The 17,643-nt window shown below is 41.6% G+C and overlaps 2 protein-coding genes across 2 annotated transcripts; one reads left to right on the top strand and one right to left on the bottom strand.

Annotated features, from left to right (window-relative positions):
• Positions 1-2,143: 2,143 nt before the first annotated feature.
• gamt (guanidinoacetate N-methyltransferase) lies at positions 2,144-6,369 on the top strand. The gene is made up of 6 exons (XM_061239738.1): positions 2,144-2,446; positions 3,520-3,665; positions 4,295-4,358; positions 4,520-4,587; positions 5,443-5,553; positions 5,819-6,369. The coding sequence occupies exons 1-6, from the start codon at positions 2,272-2,274 to the stop codon at positions 5,957-5,959; spliced, it is 705 nt and encodes a 234-aa protein (XP_061095722.1). The 5' UTR covers positions 2,144-2,271; the 3' UTR covers positions 5,960-6,369.
• Positions 6,370-12,252: 5,883 nt separating this feature from the next.
• On the bottom strand, positions 12,253-17,240 carry LOC133125990 (transmembrane protein 79-like). The gene is made up of 6 exons (XM_061237754.1): positions 17,115-17,240; positions 15,497-15,781; positions 14,770-15,321; positions 13,713-13,926; positions 13,103-13,362; positions 12,253-12,443 (listed from the first exon to the last, which is right to left on the bottom strand). The coding sequence occupies exons 2-6, from the start codon at positions 15,768-15,770 to the stop codon at positions 12,253-12,255; spliced, it is 1,491 nt and encodes a 496-aa protein (XP_061093738.1). The 5' UTR covers positions 15,771-15,781; positions 17,115-17,240.
• Positions 17,241-17,643: the final 403 nt, after the last annotated feature.

The raw sequence follows: 17,643 nt of genomic DNA, 5'->3' as shown, positions 1-17,643 counted from the left end.
TCAAACTGAATCTGCGCAACAACGACGTGATGCCACGGGGTCCCCCTGCAGGGGGTAAAACGTCAACAAAACGAACTGTTGACTTATGGGACTTGTAGTCAATGTTTGCTATCCTTCATGGCGGAGTTCACTTTGTGGGTACAGTATTTTTTTTCAGTTTAAGTGCACGAACCCGTCTATTTGATTTTCACTAATCAAATTAATTAAAATAAGTTTTTATACTGTGTATAAGAAGTGATTGAGCACGGCAGTTTCAGGATGCATGTATGCACCATAGGAAACAGTTGCAACCAGAAGCATTATTTAATTTCTTTCCAACCTTATTTTTTTAAAGAATACCCTGCTGAAAAAAAAAACTTGACTAAGCTGGTCTACCAGCATAGCTATTTTATTGTTATTTAATTTCGTATTAATTTATATCTGGTAGTAAAGAAAACTAGCAGTCCTACTGGCCTTGAGGAACAGATTAGAGTATTCCTGATCTAGAATGCCCTTCTGCTCACATAAATCTGCCTGGGACAATTGAAAGCATACATGAAAACTGAAATAGTACTTTTAAAAATTCCAGAAAGTGAAGAACACCTTTAGCTAGATTTAATTTGATATGTGAGTTATGCAATGTAATTATTCTGATGAATCATGTAAATGTAGCCCTGTCTAAAGTTTCCATTTTTAGAAGACTGAAGTATTCTGCCTCAATAGCTTGATGGTTATGAAGATGAACAAAAGGCCTGATTTACTAGTTTTTACTGTAGCATTTATTATCGATAAGGACAAGGTCACTGGAAATGGTTACTATCTTGCAAGACAGAATACATGTAACACAACTTTCTGTGAGACAAGTGAAAGGCAAAAGGAGATGCAGTTTATTTTAATGGATTGTTAAATGTTTGTGATGTATGGGTCAGGCCTATGAAAACAATCTTAAATTATGATTCCCCATGTGCCTTTTGTAGATTTGGTGATTGATTCAAACAAGCAATATGACATTTTAGCTAAAGACTCTACTAAGGAGGAAATAGACATTTTGGACTGATTTTAATAATCACCAATTCATAACATGACAGAACATGTGTGACTCAGAAATAAGAGAGCTTGTTGGGTCCCTCGACCTGCTAAAACACAAGTGTATGTCTGTGACATGCCCCATAGTCTGATAACATATTCTGACCATGCCACTGCCAACTGTGATTTGCAGAGAATGGATTTCAGTTGGTAGGACTGTCCTACTGGCCAAGGTCAACAGATTGTCTTCACTGCACAGTAGTGACCCATCTGTTCAATCTGGGAATTGCAGGCTGCAAGCTGCACCTGAGGAGTATTTATCTGATGAAAATAATTTGAGGCAGCAGCTAATGATGAAATTCACAATCTCTCTGAAGCTCACTGAAAAGCTAACTTCACACAAAACCCTTTAAGACCTTCTCATAGGGTTTCTAGAGGTTTTCTCAAGGACTTCTAGAAGCTACATACAGTACATATTGTCTTAAACCCAAGAACACACAGAATAATTGTCTCATTTCTTTGACATTCAAAAACCAATGGAAATGTATTAACAGAAAATTATTGTGAGTTTTTTAAAATTACATATCAATATGAATATTATATGAGGAGAAAATAACCTGGGTCCCACAATAGCTGTCAGTTCACACACAACTCTACCAAGGACTTAGACATTAAAATGCCATTCAGACCATAGACAATTAGAGCACAAGTAAGAAATGAGATAAGGTTTTGCTGATGGAAAATACATTGCAGAGAATTTGCATAACTATCAGCATGGCATGATAAGAATGTCAGAATACATTTTTTAATTTCTGTACATCAAAAGCTTTATTAATATTATTATTTGTATTATGTTTATTATTACTATTATTATTATTATTAATAATAATAATAATTTATATATATATTTTTGTAGCAGTAGTAGTAGTAGTAGTAGTAGTAGTATTCACGTAGTCAAGAATGGACAATCGTTAAAAAATAAATTAAATACGTGCTGGACTATGTTCATCTCAGCTGATTTATTGCAGATCAGAGCGTCACCCACGACTCCACTGAATTTGACTTATCAACTTTCCTACTCCAGCAGAATCTTGCAGGATCAGCAGTCCTAGTCACTTATAAATTGCCGCGGCCTTTCTGTTCCGCCCCCTTTTCTCCAAATTGCATAGCATACATAGACGCACGGTTGCCCTCCTCCTTTCGTCGGCTGCCAGCTACATAAACGCACCTCGGGTTATAACGATTCCAGTTTGCCTACCGTTTACAATGAGTACAGCACAACCTATATTTTCCAAGGGGGAAAACTGCAAGCCAGTATGGACGGACGCGAACGCTCAATACGACGACACCGACACCCACCTCGAAATTATGGGGAAGCCGGTGATGGAACGCTGGGAGACGCCGTACATGCACGAGCTTGCCACGGTTGCAGCTTCCAAAGGTCTGTGAAATCATATAAAAAAGTAAAGTATCCTGATTTTACTGACAAAGTTCAGAGTCAACAGTTGAGCTACCGTACTAGCATGATGTGGATATTCAAACAGTAATTGTATTATTACACGACTGTAGTCCAATAACCACATAACGTAATAGTCCATGTAAACAGGTGACATTTCTGAAGACGCCAATCCGGTTTGTTCTTGTTAACGTGTTCTTGACCACTATCTCTTGGAATAAAACGGCCATGTTTTCCAGGGAAACTTAGGCTAGCTGAGGACAAGGGGTGGAGTTATTTGCGGTCACTCATGCAATCGTTAAGTACGATGGCATAATATCTAACTATTTAAAAGGCTTTTATGTGGTGCCGTGTACACAAACACGTCTATGCGTAGTAACAGCAACCCTATTGAACCCAGCTGGGATTCTAAGTTGGTGGAAGTTGGTGGAAGTAGGTGGAAGATGGTTTAAGATGTGTTTTTGTTTTTGATACTGGTAACTAGTCATAGCTGATATCTGGACAATGCTGAGAGAAAGCTGTTGATCAACTGGTTGACAAGTCTTCTTTCTGGTTGGTTTAGATGCAATTTTCAGCAGAGAAAGCCAGCACACTTTGGGCTTCTTTAAAGAAAGATAGACGTTCTATTTAGAGTGGACATTCGAAAATAAATTGATCTGTGAAAGGATAGCTCTGAAAGATTGTAGTCATATGCAGTGTGACAGTTGGCAGCAACAGGAGGCAGTTACAAATTCAGGCATTCCCATATGTTCAGTACTGCCAGCGTGGGCTATTTTTACACCCCTCTGAAAGACTGGAACTCCATGGAGTATAGTTTATCACACGCCACAACCGGCTTCATTCTCACCAACTATTCAGCTTAGATTGAACCTGCTTCATGTTTTAGGGTTGAGCTTTTCATATTTTTCACAATGTTACGTAACATATCAACTGAAGAATGCTGTGTTAAAGTAGACCGGGAACGCACGATAAACTGCATGAGACTTGGACTGGACTCTTGGCAGGCAAATTTCGAAAATAAGGAAAACCAGATAAATTCCTTCCACTGTGTGTTACAGGGGGCCGGGTTCTTGAGATAGGGTTTGGCATGGCCATCGCTGCGACAAAGATCGAGTCTTATCCGATTGAGGAGCATTGGATAATCGAGTGCAACGACGGGGTCTTCCAGAGGCTGGAAGAGTGGGCCAAGGCACAGCCACACAAAGTGAGTCTGTTTCCACATATGCACTCACCGAGCACTTTATTAGGAACTTTTAAACTTTATTCTTCCTATTTATTCATGCGGTTATCTAATCCAGCCAAAAGTGTGGCAGCAGTGCAATGCATACAATCATGTAGATACGGGTCAGGAGCTTCAGTTAATGTTCACATCAACCATCAGAATGGGGGGAAAAATGTGATCTAAGTGTGGAATGCTCGTTGGTGCCAGAGCTCCTGAGATCTACTGCTGATCTCCTGAGATTTCTACATGCACTAGTCTAGAGTTTGCAAGGAACGGTGAGAAAAAAAATAAATAAATCCAGTGAGCAGCAGTTCTGCAGACAGAAACGCCTTGTTAATGAGAAACGTCAGAGGAGAATGGCCAGACTGATCAAAGTTGACAGGAAGGTGACAGTAACGCAAATAACCACACATTACAACAGTGAACACAAAACGCATCAAAACTCTTAGTGGATAGGCTACAGCAGCAGAAGTCTAAAAAATAAGTCTAATAAATACCTAATAAAGTGCTCACTGAGTGTATTTTGTTTCACAAAGATAATCTTTTTGACATTCATTTTGGAACAGGCAAAAACAAATAGTCTGACTTCTTAATTAACTGGCCCTTTGCAGGTAGTTCCCCTGAAAGGTTTATGGGAAGAAGTTGTACCAACACTGCCCGATGGACACTTTGATGGTAAGGCTTCTAAAGTAACTATCTCTCTCTCTCTCTGCAGTACTATAAACTACCCTTTATTTTTGAATAATGTTATCTTGTTTAACGTGTTTTATGCTTTAAAGAGTATTCTGCCTCAGTGTTGCGTGCCTTTGTGTTGATCTACGGGTATCTTTCTGTAGGAATTCTGTATGACACCTATCCTCTATCGGAAGACACCTGGCACACACATCAATTCAACTTCATCAAGGTAATTATTTAAACACAATTGTACAACATCCCAATAACGGATAGATTTCCCAAATGGAAAAACCACAGTCACAGTATACTCCTTGAGTGTCATTTTTGACACTGCGGAGCAAAGATTTTCTCATCCAGAGAGGGATCTTCCACATTTGTGTGGGGGTGGTCTGTAGCGTAGTGGTTAAGGTAAATGACTGGGACCCGCAAGGTTGTTGGTTCAATCCCTGGTGTAGCCACAGATCGGCACAGCCGTTGGGCCCTTGAGCAAGGCCCTTAACCCTGTATTGCTTCAGCAGGGGATTGTCTCCTGCTAAGTCTAATCAACTGTACGTCGCTCTGGATAACAGCGTTAATTCCATTAATGTAATGTGCGTGCTGTGTACCTATTTTGATTTCTCTTGATGGTCTTGGTTTTATTCATTGGCAGAATATATCATTCGAATACAGAATCATGCATCAGCATGCACATCTTTGGGGGTTTTGTAAACATAGAAACTACAAAACCAAGGAGTTTCAGCAGAATTACACGCATGGAATCGGCATTGTGGACATTTTTTCACAATGACACTGACCTGCAACACATTTTTAAAATAAACCTAGCTTTATTTTAGCGAGGTTTGCTTTTTTTTTTTTTTTTTTTTTTTTTTAAACCATTTCAGCAGTACACATTGCTCCAATAAAGATTCTCAGCTCTCCAATGAGCAGATTCATAAACACAGAATCAATTGATTGTCACTCTTGTGGTACTATACATATTGAACAGAGATATTTTCACAAAGCATGTGATCAATTTCCAATATATTCATTCAATATGGTTTCCTGCTTTAACTAAGAGCTGTGCCTGATACAACCTGTTTTTTAGGCCCATGCCAACAGGCTACTGAAACCCAACGGAGTTCTGACCTACTGCAACTTGACATCTTGGGGCGAGTTACTGAAGTCTAAATATGATAACATTGAGACCATGTTCCAGGTAAGTCTCCCATATTCCATCTGCTCACCTGTATCAAGAACAACAAGCTTCCTCCCATTAATTTGTTCCCCAGTATCATTCCTGTTCTGCCGGTCCTGATTGTGAAATGCTTCTTTTTTTTTTTTTTTCCTCTTGTTGGAACAGAGAAAACAATCCCTGTTGAAATGTAATTTTAGTTTTCTCTTAACATAAACAGTTCATACAGTGCACTGGGCTTCACCAAAAGTGGTATACCAGGATTTTTGTGTTACTCCTTCTATTCCAGGAGACTCAGGTGCCTCAACTCATTGAGGCAGGCTTCAAGAAGGAGAAGATTAGCACCACCTTACTGGACATCATTCCTCCATCTGAGTGTAAATACTATTCCTTCCACAAGATGATCACTCCCACAGTCGTAAAGTCATAAGGATGAAAAAACAATGTTGCCTTACATTTGTAACTATCCAAAGCCCCCTTTTCCATCTACCATCTTCCATAACTACCTGCTAGTGCCTGAGCCACCAAAGTGTCTGTACCATGATAAGCTGTAGTAATGTTGTCAGACCTACAATCTCGCAATTCAGTGAGTGATCCTTTGGATTAACGAGAGTCTTAATAAGTCCTTTATCTTTTACTTGAGCATGAACAAGTAGCTGTTCTAGTCCAGTTGTTGAAAATCATACTGCATTTCTAAATGTTTCCTTTTTTAAAATTTGGTCTAACCCACTATGAGTCTCCATGGTAACCATGAAGTCAACCATTTCCTGGTTTGGTACTTTGCACTACTAATACGGATGTTACACTGTAATATAGAACAAATAAATGACTTAAAACGAACTTGTTATTTTTCCTGTTTATGAAAATATACTTGTGCATTGCCAACCCTTAATCACTTAAATTCATTCTTCAGAACAATTGTAATTGACAGGAAATATCCATATGTTAAAGGAAGCTCATGTATATCCTGTCCATAAAAATACGTAATTTTGGACTGTTTTGTACTGGGTCATTAACAGACAACATAATAAGGCATGTTCATGTGAACAAAGGTCCAGCTAGATAATGGTGATTGATTGATTTTGTAGTTTAAAAACACCTAGTCATCAATCAGAAATCAATATTTCCTAGTTCTTTCTTATCGTGCTGACCACACCCAGTTTTTTCCTCAAGCTGAAAAAAGAATTTTTTGGCACAAAATATAAGTTGTTATAAAATTACCATTTAAATGCAATGACCTAAGCACTGATTGCAATCACAGCATTTGTATATTTCTATCAACTGAGTGTGCTGTATTCACAGCGTAGTCCCTCCTCTTCTCAAGGCGGACATTACAGTGCATAATTACAAAAGGTCATAAATAAAACACAAGTGCATCACCGAATAGATACCGTTTCATGTCAAAATTTCATGAGCGTTGAGGAACATCAGTTCAACCCAATGCACTGACAGGCAAACGCGTCAATTCAAATGAATAGATGTTGAGTTTAGTTAGGTCTGAACGGTTTAATGTTAGTCTTATTTGTGTGGAATATGTGTAACGTTCCAACAAAGGTGGGATAAGGAAATTGAATTGGATTTTGCCCACATCTGGGGTCTTTTTAAATACACGATGGAAGAGAACGTCATAGTAACATGGCTTGCCTGTTTGCTTATTTGCCTGTGTGCAACCAGACAGGAATACACTCCCAACCCCTAACACAGCAGCTGCATAACATAAATAGAAGCAGCTGTTGAATCAAAACTGACACCAGCAAACTGCTGTTACTTTTACTTTCAAAGTTATTTCAGTGAAAGGCTTTGGCAAAACGACGGTAATTTAACGTGTGACAACTGGTCCAATCTCAGCTTTTCATGGGCCACCTCGATTGAGGCTACCTCATCTGGCACAGCTGAAAACAGATTATGGGCTCCACCAGAGGGCAGACACACTACATTAATGTAGTTTAATTTAGCTCACGCGCTGGGAACTTTTTCATTTTTTTCTCCTTGTATTCTTATTATTTTATTTCTGTATTCTTTCTGTCTATAATGTCTTATATTTTTAATTCTTTGTTATTTATTTGACCTTAGTGCTGAATGTAAAGCACTTTCAGCTCATTTTATGTTTGAAAGCTATATAAATAATATATAAATAATATAAATAATTTAACTATTACTATTAATGGACTAATGGACTAATGCCACTGAGTACAAGCAATACCTTTCAAATGGCAGGGGTCAAATCATTGTCCAGGGTCAAAGGAACAATTATGTAATCGCCATGTTTTGGACTGACTCGAAACACCAAATTGAGGCAATCCATACGGGAGTGCAGTGGCCACTAATTCAGCCCCTGAAATAGCCTGTTATGGGGACCTTATCCTGTCTACCCAGTTCAACAGACCAGAGTGCTGATGGGGTACTCCCTCTCGCTGCTTGGCAATGCATATGCTATTGCAGCCTCAACAGGACATTTCTAATTAAAATGAACTTTGGCAACTGACAAAGAGGCAAAGAGGAGTCTGGTTGAACATAACAGCTACAATGCAAAAAAATATGAAATATGAAAAAGCATTTTCCAGAAATATAATTCAGCCTTGAGTATGGTATGAACGTTGAATGTGAAAGTATTGATGAGTATTGATGCCTGTGCAGTTTTATACGGCTACAACTGTGGTGGTTTAAATGAATTGTGTATCTGTACCACCAACTAAACTATGCAAGCCTACTCTTGCCACTCGTGTAATAACAATAGCGCCCTTCAACTTAGTCAACATCCCTGCTTCAACACATAGGCCACGTGGAGGAGGCTGGTATCACCGCAAAATCGTGAGACCATCCACAAGGCCCGAGTACACACACCGTATATGATTTGGTGCGGGATTTTGTGCGTTTCCCCGTCATAACAAGTTTTAGAAGCAGTCACTGAGGTTAGCAAAAGAATGCAAATATTCTTCGATCCTGATCCTCCCATTTCCCAGGTCACCACGGATGTGCTGCAAGCTTGCACTTCTGATCATGCAGGAACCTCCACGTCCGCTCCTCCAGATTCTGGGATCATTGCACCGGCATTGGAGGCAAAGGAACAACCTCCCTGTAATTATAAGAGCACAGTAACCACTTTGTTTAAAAACAAAAACAAAAAAAAACCCTTGGCTTACCAATGAAAACTGAAAGGACTGAAATACCCTGGCCATTTCCGCAGCTCCGCGTTGGCTTGGCGTGAGGTGCAGCACATCGCAGTGCATCTAGACCGGCTGGTCTTAGAACAGGGGCGCACAACTCCCTGCGAGCTCGTTTTTGTTGCAACCAATTACCTTAATTTATTTTCCTGACAGCTCTAGAAAGGATGTTGGTTCATTCCTGTACTTGAGCACAGTACAATCTTTAGGATACACCTAGCAGCCTGCAGCTGTAGCTTGTGCAAATAAAAATGTCAGATCAAGGCATTATTTAGCTAATTAAATGATTAAGTTGGCATAAAATCCTGAAGCAGATCTGCCCTTGCTGTACACCCCTGTCTGAGAACAAAGGACTGATCCACCAAGGCGGTTAGAAGACCTGGCACTTAGCACATACTATTTCTTCTGTTTAATAACCAGACCTGGGTGAAATATGTAACTGTTTTTGGATTAAAATAATTCTTGATGTTATACTAAGTTTGTGTGGTGTATTGGAACTTAAGGAATGCTCTTGAAAAGTACAAATCCCGCCTTCTGGTCCTCTTGGTTGGCTCTGTTGCACCAGGCAAGACCCACGGAGCACCAAAAAGTATTTGAATCCAAAACAATTTGCGTATTTCACCCTGGTCTATTAATAAACGGTCTTCTGTCTTGTGTGCTATATCAGTTAGCCATTACTATGGGTATAGGCTGCTGGACGCTGCAAGGCTAGTTGACGTGGCCACAAAATGGGCTCCAGTACAAACCACAGAGGAAGTGCCTCAGTGACATCATCACAAGCCCCCAGTAAAGAAAATACTTCAATTCTTTGGTTTTTTAAAAATAGAAATTGATCATTTTGTTACTCTGGGCTGTTTCACAAAGAAGGATTACTGAGTTGGCTGGATAGGTCTGTGTTCCTCCTATATCTGGAACATGGATGAAGTTAAAAGGGTATTTTCCTGATTTTACTCCCTAATCCTCCTCAATGCTTTGTGAAATACCCCCATGGTGTATAAAGCTATCCTCAGAAATGTTATATTGCGCATACGAAAAGCAGTATGAAAATGTAACTGTTTTGGTTGATAATGATTTTAGCAGTTTATTGCTGTTAAAAATGTTTCCAAATTAAAGCTGGGTTTCCCGGACTTATGGACACGAATTCCGAAATGATCTTATTTGATCTGCTGCCCCGAAGCATCTGGCCTGCCGTCTGTCTTGTTGTGAGCTTCGTGGGAAGCTGATACTGAAGTGGAATGAGACAGGCTGCCGGAGGACTGAAAACTGGATTCGCTCTCTGGAGCACATCCAGGCACGACTCACACTGGGCCTACACTAAGCGCGGAGCCCAGTCAATGATCCTCACCAGTCCCCCTGGGAACACGCTCCATACTGGTCACCATCAGGCGAGACATACGCACCAGTCGCACCACGAATGTCATGGTCACAATGTGTTTCCACAAGCTTGGCTTGTAATATCGGATAGACAGTAAAGATTGGCACTATATGTGATCTCATTTGAAAAAGTAAAAAGAGATCGGAGATTAAGAAAATGTATGGTACGTACAGCTCAATATAAAGGTACGTATATGTTTGTTAAGATTCCTTAACAAACACATACAAACAAATTTCCTTAACAAACATATACAAACAAATTTTGTCTCATGAAAAGGATAAAGGGCTAGGTTATCCTTTTTAAGGATTGTGGTATGACAATCCTCAATGAAATTTGGGATCATCAAAGGATACAACCAAACCAGCTGATTACATATTTCACTGCTTATTAGACCACATTTCACCCATGTATGTGGCTGCAACTGTAGAACTAAACATGGAGAAAATAGAGTAGCCATTTTCCTTCCACACCACACTGGGTATTCGTGAGCACACAGCTGGGATGAGGGCCCTTGTGGCCTATGGACCCTCCAAATAAAAAACATGGGAGATCTATCCAAATAGAGGTGAATGTTGCCTCTAGACAAAGATGCCACCCCTGGTGTGAAAGCCAGCTATGACCAGCTTGAAATGACCAGCTACCATCTGTTTCAAAACATAGCTTGAGCTGGTCAAACCATGTTGAGTATGGAGCCGGTCTGAGCTGGTCAACCAGCTACTAGCTGTTTCAAAACCTAGCTTGAGCAGTTTTTTTTTCCAGCAGGGACTACATTCACAGTGAAAGGATTTGTACAGCTTTCTTTTCCCGAGTAGAGAAAACTAAGAACCACAGTCGTTCACATTTGCAAATCATGAGCTCTGTGTGCTACGGATAATCCTGGAAGGGAAATGTGAAAGGAATCCTGACGTTGTCATAGCAGTCATGGTTTTATCTGCGCATGGAAAGTCATTAACTCGCACAACTTTCCATATTTGCCCGGGATTCCTGACCCATTTCCAAGTAGCTCTGTATGGGATGGAGGAACGTGTGATAGAACAGTGGTTAAGCTGTGTGAAATCCTAAAGATCTGATGGGAGCAGTAAAGTAAAGCATCATACCTTTACAATAAAGCATTGAGCTGCACCTAGGGGGATTCATTATTTACAGTCGAGCCTCAGAAATATGAAGATTTGCGGTATAGAGGAAGTGAAATATTCGTCACATCAAAGATGACGTCAAAATACAAATGTTTTCCGCATTTGTATTGCTGTATTACTGTACTGTATTACTGCCAAATGCCATTAATGTAATGTAATGTATTGGTTTTGGAATGGAAGAGATGTTCATTAGTTAGTCTAGTCTACTCTCATTTTGTAACAATAAAACTAATCAAACCACCAGTAATTCGGAAGCCATGACATGAATAATCATTAATAAGTTTTTTGTGACCTTTTTGGGAACACTGAGAGGAAATCAGAATCTATCTGGCTCAGAGAAAAATACACTGTTGTGTACCAAGAATGTTAACTTACGTATTTTTGTACAGCACATAAAATCTTTTTCAATGGGTAATTTAATATGTTTTTATACAAATTGTAATGACATTGTTTTGTGAAAACTAACACTTTATGAATGTGTTGGTGTTTATCAGAAACAGTGCCTGGCACTGGCTCGTGATCTCATGACAATTTTGTACAGTGAATGAAAATAAGGCAATTTTACCATTTCTGCAAAGTGCTAAAGAAACCCTCAATAAATAAGAGTAACAATTTTATTTTGGTGGAATAAATGTTTTATCACAATATCCGACATTGCAATTTACAACAATACGTGTAACAAAAATAAGAGCATAATTCTTTCTTTTCCTTGTTTCACTTTTTTAAACTCAAGTGTGCCTATCCCTTGTCCATGTTTGAGGCCATCCGCTTGGCATCCTGTCCCCTTCCTTACTATGAGTCAGCTAGCAACAAGTCTGCTCGGAGGTGCCTACCATGCCCCCATAGCTGCCATACCTGCTTTGGCCAGGGGAAGAACAGTTCTCTGGTGTAAAATCCAGCTATGGCCAGCTTGAAATACCAGCTACCAACTTCTGCGAAACATAGTTTAAGCTGGTCAAACCATGTTGAGTATAGAGCTGGTCTAACAGGTCAACCAGCTGTCAGCTGTTTCAAAACCGTTTTTCCTGGGTACCTGTATCCTCTCTTTCTACCCATGGGACCACTGGCACAAGGCTCCAGATGGGATGAGGTAGGCAGCAGCAGTACTTGGAATCCTCCCGGGAGGGCCCCTGGTGATCCTGTGTCTGGTGTGGGCCTCAACGTGGATGGTGAGCAGGCTCATCGTGCCCTGCATTGCAGCTAGGAACCAGGCGAACAACAGCACAGACCCCAGCCAGGCTGACGGAGAGGAGATGGCGGGCGTCAAAACGTTCAGAGATCATCGGTAACATTCTGGAAAACTCCAGGGAAACGCGACAACTTTCAAAATAAAGCTTGCTCAAGGACTGTTGCCTTTTCTTTGGTTGTTGAGAAGTCCTTAGTAAAAATCTGGTCTGTTCTAAATATCAAAAATAAGAAATAGGAGAAAAAAAAAAAAAATCTTCGGACTTGAATTTCATTCATCAGCTTATTTTGATGTAAAAATAAAATCTTGTTTCAAAAATATATTCAGTGGGGTTTTTCTTTCCGATATTCTGAAATAAATTGATATGGACAGTATGTATTCCTATGGTGAAGTACAATTTTTGCTAAATAACCTTACATTAATACTGTTGCTAGCCATGCTTGTGTGAGCACAAATATCCATACACTTGATTATAATTCAGACGTAAAAAGTGAAGAAAAACCATTCTTGGGGAGGTCAATTCTAGAATATTCTACACAAATGTCTGTGTACTCTATAAAAAAAAACAACAAAATGCCACTTAGGGTTTACTAGCTTGGAGGTTAGTGGTGATGGTTTTTATGCAGCTGTGCAAAACTTGAGACCACAGGAATGGAATATTTCTGGTACAAGCGAGAGTTTCCAGGGGACAGAGCTCAACAATATCCGCTGCCTCTCTGCGTGTCCAGGCAGTCTGCGGGCAAGAAATGATCTGTCGTGTCTCTCAGCGCAGCGGCCATCTCTGATGGTGGAGGGGAAGGGGTGGTCGCGGGAAAGTGTATCTCGTCAGATCCGGGGAAGAGCTTGCTGAAGCCAAGGTCAAACAGGCAGTAGAGGTTGAAGGCCACCATGGCCAGGAGTGGAAAGACCGTGAGCCCCGAGCCGAACCCACGCCAGGGACTGCAGATGTGGAGAGAGAGCCAGTACACGAGCCTATGGCAGGGAGGGAGACGGTGGGGAATTCAGGCTCGTTTTTAAAAAAATTGAACCAAGCATTAAAAATACATTACGTTACAGGCATTTCGCAGACGCTCTTATCCAGACAGACATAAAAATAAAGTGCAAATCAAACCCAGGGACAAGTGCGGAGAGGACCCAAGAGGAAAGTATAGTTCCGAGTCAAAGCATGATCACATAGATACAACTTAAAATCAACTTACCAACTAGCGTACCACAGTTGGTAGCTAGAATACCCTGAATACTACAAGAACTATACAATAAATATACACAAGTGGTATAAATAGTGACAAATTGAATACTATAGTCCTGCTCCCAGCTCTTACCTCCCTCCCATAAAGACTCCAGCCAGGATGGGCACTGCTCTCAGCTGGTCCTGGGCGAGGAAGGAAGCCATAACGAGGAGGTTGAGGGTGTAGAGGGACAGCTGCTCCAGAGACGCGGCGACGAAGAGCTGATGAAGGGCGGGGCCTCTGGGCGACGCGCGCACGGGGTCCAGGGCCGCGGCGCAGAACCGCGACACGGCGCCGGTCACCATGGCTGGGAGAAAGAGAGGGTTCTGGTCTCTGGTGCTGGTACTGTATGTACACCATTCAACCAGCTATACACCCGCTTTTCAAAATGTGACATGCGTGGACGACGTCACCTTTTTTTCTAGACTTTACACGCTCAATAGACTTTACTGGTGTGTGAGATGATGGCCATTGTGTGAATGCAGCTAAATATGGCCTTAAGAATTGTATTGTCCCCAGACAGCATACTGTTCCTGTGTGTTGTGTTTGAGTCCTGTGTAGATTTTTCATAAACATTTACAATGTACAAGTTACTCAGTACTGTAGTTGTAGTGATGAAAAGTGGCATCCCATAATTTAAAAAAAACGCCAGTCACCAACTTGCATATCAATTTGACTGAGTAGAAAATGTGTTCTTTGTATTTCAATAATTTAAGTCTAAATATCTCTATTTGTATGTTTGAAATGGCCATTGTCTGTAAAGTGCAGCTGCCTTTGAACTTAACCAGGCAACAGGATGACCTCTGACCGTGTGCTGCTCTGAATTTCCAACCAAACAGCCCCCCACCTTCCTCCCACCTCCACCCCATTCACCTTTTTCACATAAGCAGAGGAAATGCCTTTTCCTCTCTGAGCTCCCCACAAAACTCTGCCAGCCCCTGGAACTGGAACTGGGGCACCAGACACTAACAAACCCACAAACCCCCAAACCCAGGAACTACATACTCCAATTGAGATCTATTTTGACATTAATATTGAGGCCAACTAAATGTCGTCCTGATTTCTTTCCTTTTTTTTCTCACTTTTGGCGTGGTCCCAGATAATAACGACAAGGACAATGAACCATAGCCGATTGTAAATATTAACATACCTAACAGGATTGGCACTGCAGCAACTGCGCAGCACTGGAGCGTGAAAACGAGACGGCTGACCAGGTCTGGACAGTCGGGGGCATCCAAGGGCACGTAGAAGTAGAGTGCATACAGAACTCCAGGGAGACAGAGCAAGGATGCCAGAGTGGAGCACAGAGCAGGAACGCGGCCGCTCCTGCAGCACCTGCAGCAGCAGCGCCCCCTGCTGGCAGCCTCCGGAGCTGCGTCACACTCCCCGTCTTCCTGCGGGTCCCAAATGTCCATCTCAATGCATTCTGCCTGGGTCCTTATCAGGGGGCGGCCTTCGTCCACCGTCGAGTCCAGATTGGTGGACTCCAGGGGGCTCCACTGCTCCCCTTCTCTCCCATTTGGCACTTCGCCCCCCTGGAGAGCCGGCGGTGGGGTACCGGTGCAGTTTTCGGAGGGCACCCCCTCCAGTATGTCACCCGTGACAGTGTCCTCGGGCACTCCCTGCTGCTCTGCACTTTCCTGCTGTTGTTGTTGTTGTTCTGGGAATTCACCACCGGATCGACTATTACAGGGCCGAGCTTCTGACCAGGAGGAAAAGCAAAAAATAATCTCAGACATCTCAACAAGTAATGCTTCTCGGTGCATTTTTGGACCGTTGAGCAGACCGTCATGCATCCATACGCAGCCATTTCGGCTCAAAATCTCAGCTCGATCGCAGGGCACGCTCCACATCTGCACAAGGACACGGTCACTTACGGTCAATATGGTCCCCGGTCAGCGCGGGCTCGAGGGATTGTTGAGAGCCCGGGACGGAGTGGTCGGGGGAGTGCAGCTCCTCCACGGAAGATTCCGGGCTGTCGGACACCGGCGCCAGGGAGATCTGTGTGTCCAGGTCCAGGAACGGGGAGAAGGACAGGCGAGCAGGGTCGATGTCCTGCAGCTGGTTGATAATGTCGCTGATAGACTCCTTCACGCTGTCAAACTCCTTAGCCTCGTGATTGTTGACAGCCAGGTGCCCTGCCGATGTCATCGTCCCAATACCTTCGGTGCGGAATAATTGTGGAAAAGTAAGGCCACACATCCAGTATGTTTCAGTTTGTTCTCACACTCATAGCACTTCATATCTAGATCAGACAGTGACTGTATGCAGCCTCGGATCAAAATAAATGTGCGAAGATGTGTATTACAAGGATGAGGTCTGTTAGCAACAATAATAGTCCTGTCCTCAAGGCAGTGAGTGTTGAGCGCTCTCCGTCTTTTTGCAATGGAAAACTTGGAGCATTATATGGCAGAAAGACTGATTGCTTTCCGACCAATCCAGGTTAGATTCCCCAACTATATACTGAATGCCAACTTATTTTTCCAAGACAATAATTTAAATTGCACAAGGATACCAACCTTCAACTAAGAGTTTTATGGACAAAAAAATATTGTTGGTATGAAATATGAATTCGTCTAGATGCAACTGTGAATAATGAGTACAGCCAGCAACGGCTTAGGCTGATAGTCAACTTTGATTTATACGGCCTATTCCGTCAGCCATTTGTTCAAACGACGGTTCCCGATGCGCTCAGATTTGCGCATCTGGGAATTCGATTTGGATTCGACTGCGGCCCCAGCGGCTTCTCCTCTGATTACAAGACCGACAAGCAACTGGAAGGTCCTTTCGTCTAAATCCAACCCATCATAACTAGGGCACAAAGTCCAACCCTCCGAGCTGCAGCGGAGGACTATGGAAAGCAGAGTTCACATGTGCTTTCATTTGCCAGCAAAAAATGAATGCAAGGCTTAATGTTTTAAATAGCCGTGCCGTCCTTGTTTTAATTATGTATAACAAAAAAAATAAAAATCTCACAGACGAGTCACGAGTAGGCCATGTAACAGACAACAATGAAACAAAACTACTTTATTTACGTTATATAGGCTATATATTCTACACTGTGGAAGCTCTAAATTTCAGAGAACTGAGAATAATGGAAGGCTTATGTCCTAAATTAGTTGCATGTGTATGTGCAATGAATAGACACCTTAAATTGGAGAACATTCACTTTGAGAGTATGCTTGCCTGCATGAAACTAAGCGGATAATATTTGCACAAATCATACAAATAAGCATGCAAGTAATATTTTTAACGTCGTCGGAAAAATAGACGTTCTCCAAGAATACAGAGGAAATAATAATAAAAACACATAAACCTATTCGTAAGGTCCTTCCCGTGCTCACGTAAATCGTGCATTTATCAAAAAGAAGTCTACATTTTCCAAGCCATTACAGGGAAAATCCTGGAATGAATCCCAACAATGCATACAGCAAACGTTTTCTCCAACTATGACCGTTAAAGATAAAAATAAAAGGATGCTAAATCGGAACTTACTGTAAACTTTTTTTCGGGGAAGTCAAAAGCAAGGCGTGGGTTATTCTGGTTATAGGTATGTTCAAAATTATCACTAGAAACGTTGGGTCCAGTCAGATTTTTCTCTTATCTTTCGCTCACTTTTCCCCCTCAATACTCTAAACTTCTGAATCAAATTTCAAGGCAGACAAAATACTACACTTTAACACCCGCCCACATAGTTTTTTTGGTAGCACGTCACTGAGAACATATGGAGCAAATAACTGCGTAGCGGATATACAGAGGGGGCGTCTGTACTATTGTGAATAGTTTAAAAGGCATCCTTTCATTTCGAGATTCTTCGAGACCTCACAACTCCAACGCATATTTTCAAAGGCACATTCCGCACTGTTTTAAATCTGTGTAATATTAAAAACCCAACAAAGAGAAAACGTGAATCGTCCCAGTCGTGGGAGAGTTTGGGAGGGGTGGGTGGTAGTCTATATTGAGTTACCATTGTTTCAGTGAGTTCCATACTCCTGCGAAGCCTACACATCGTAGCCATCGGCTA

The sequence above is a fragment of the Conger conger genome, chromosome 4 (assembly GCF_963514075.1).
Source record: "Conger conger chromosome 4, fConCon1.1, whole genome shotgun sequence".
NCBI lineage: Eukaryota > Metazoa > Chordata > Actinopteri > Anguilliformes > Congridae > Conger > Conger conger.
This window is presented reverse-complemented; position numbering and strand designations above follow the sequence as displayed.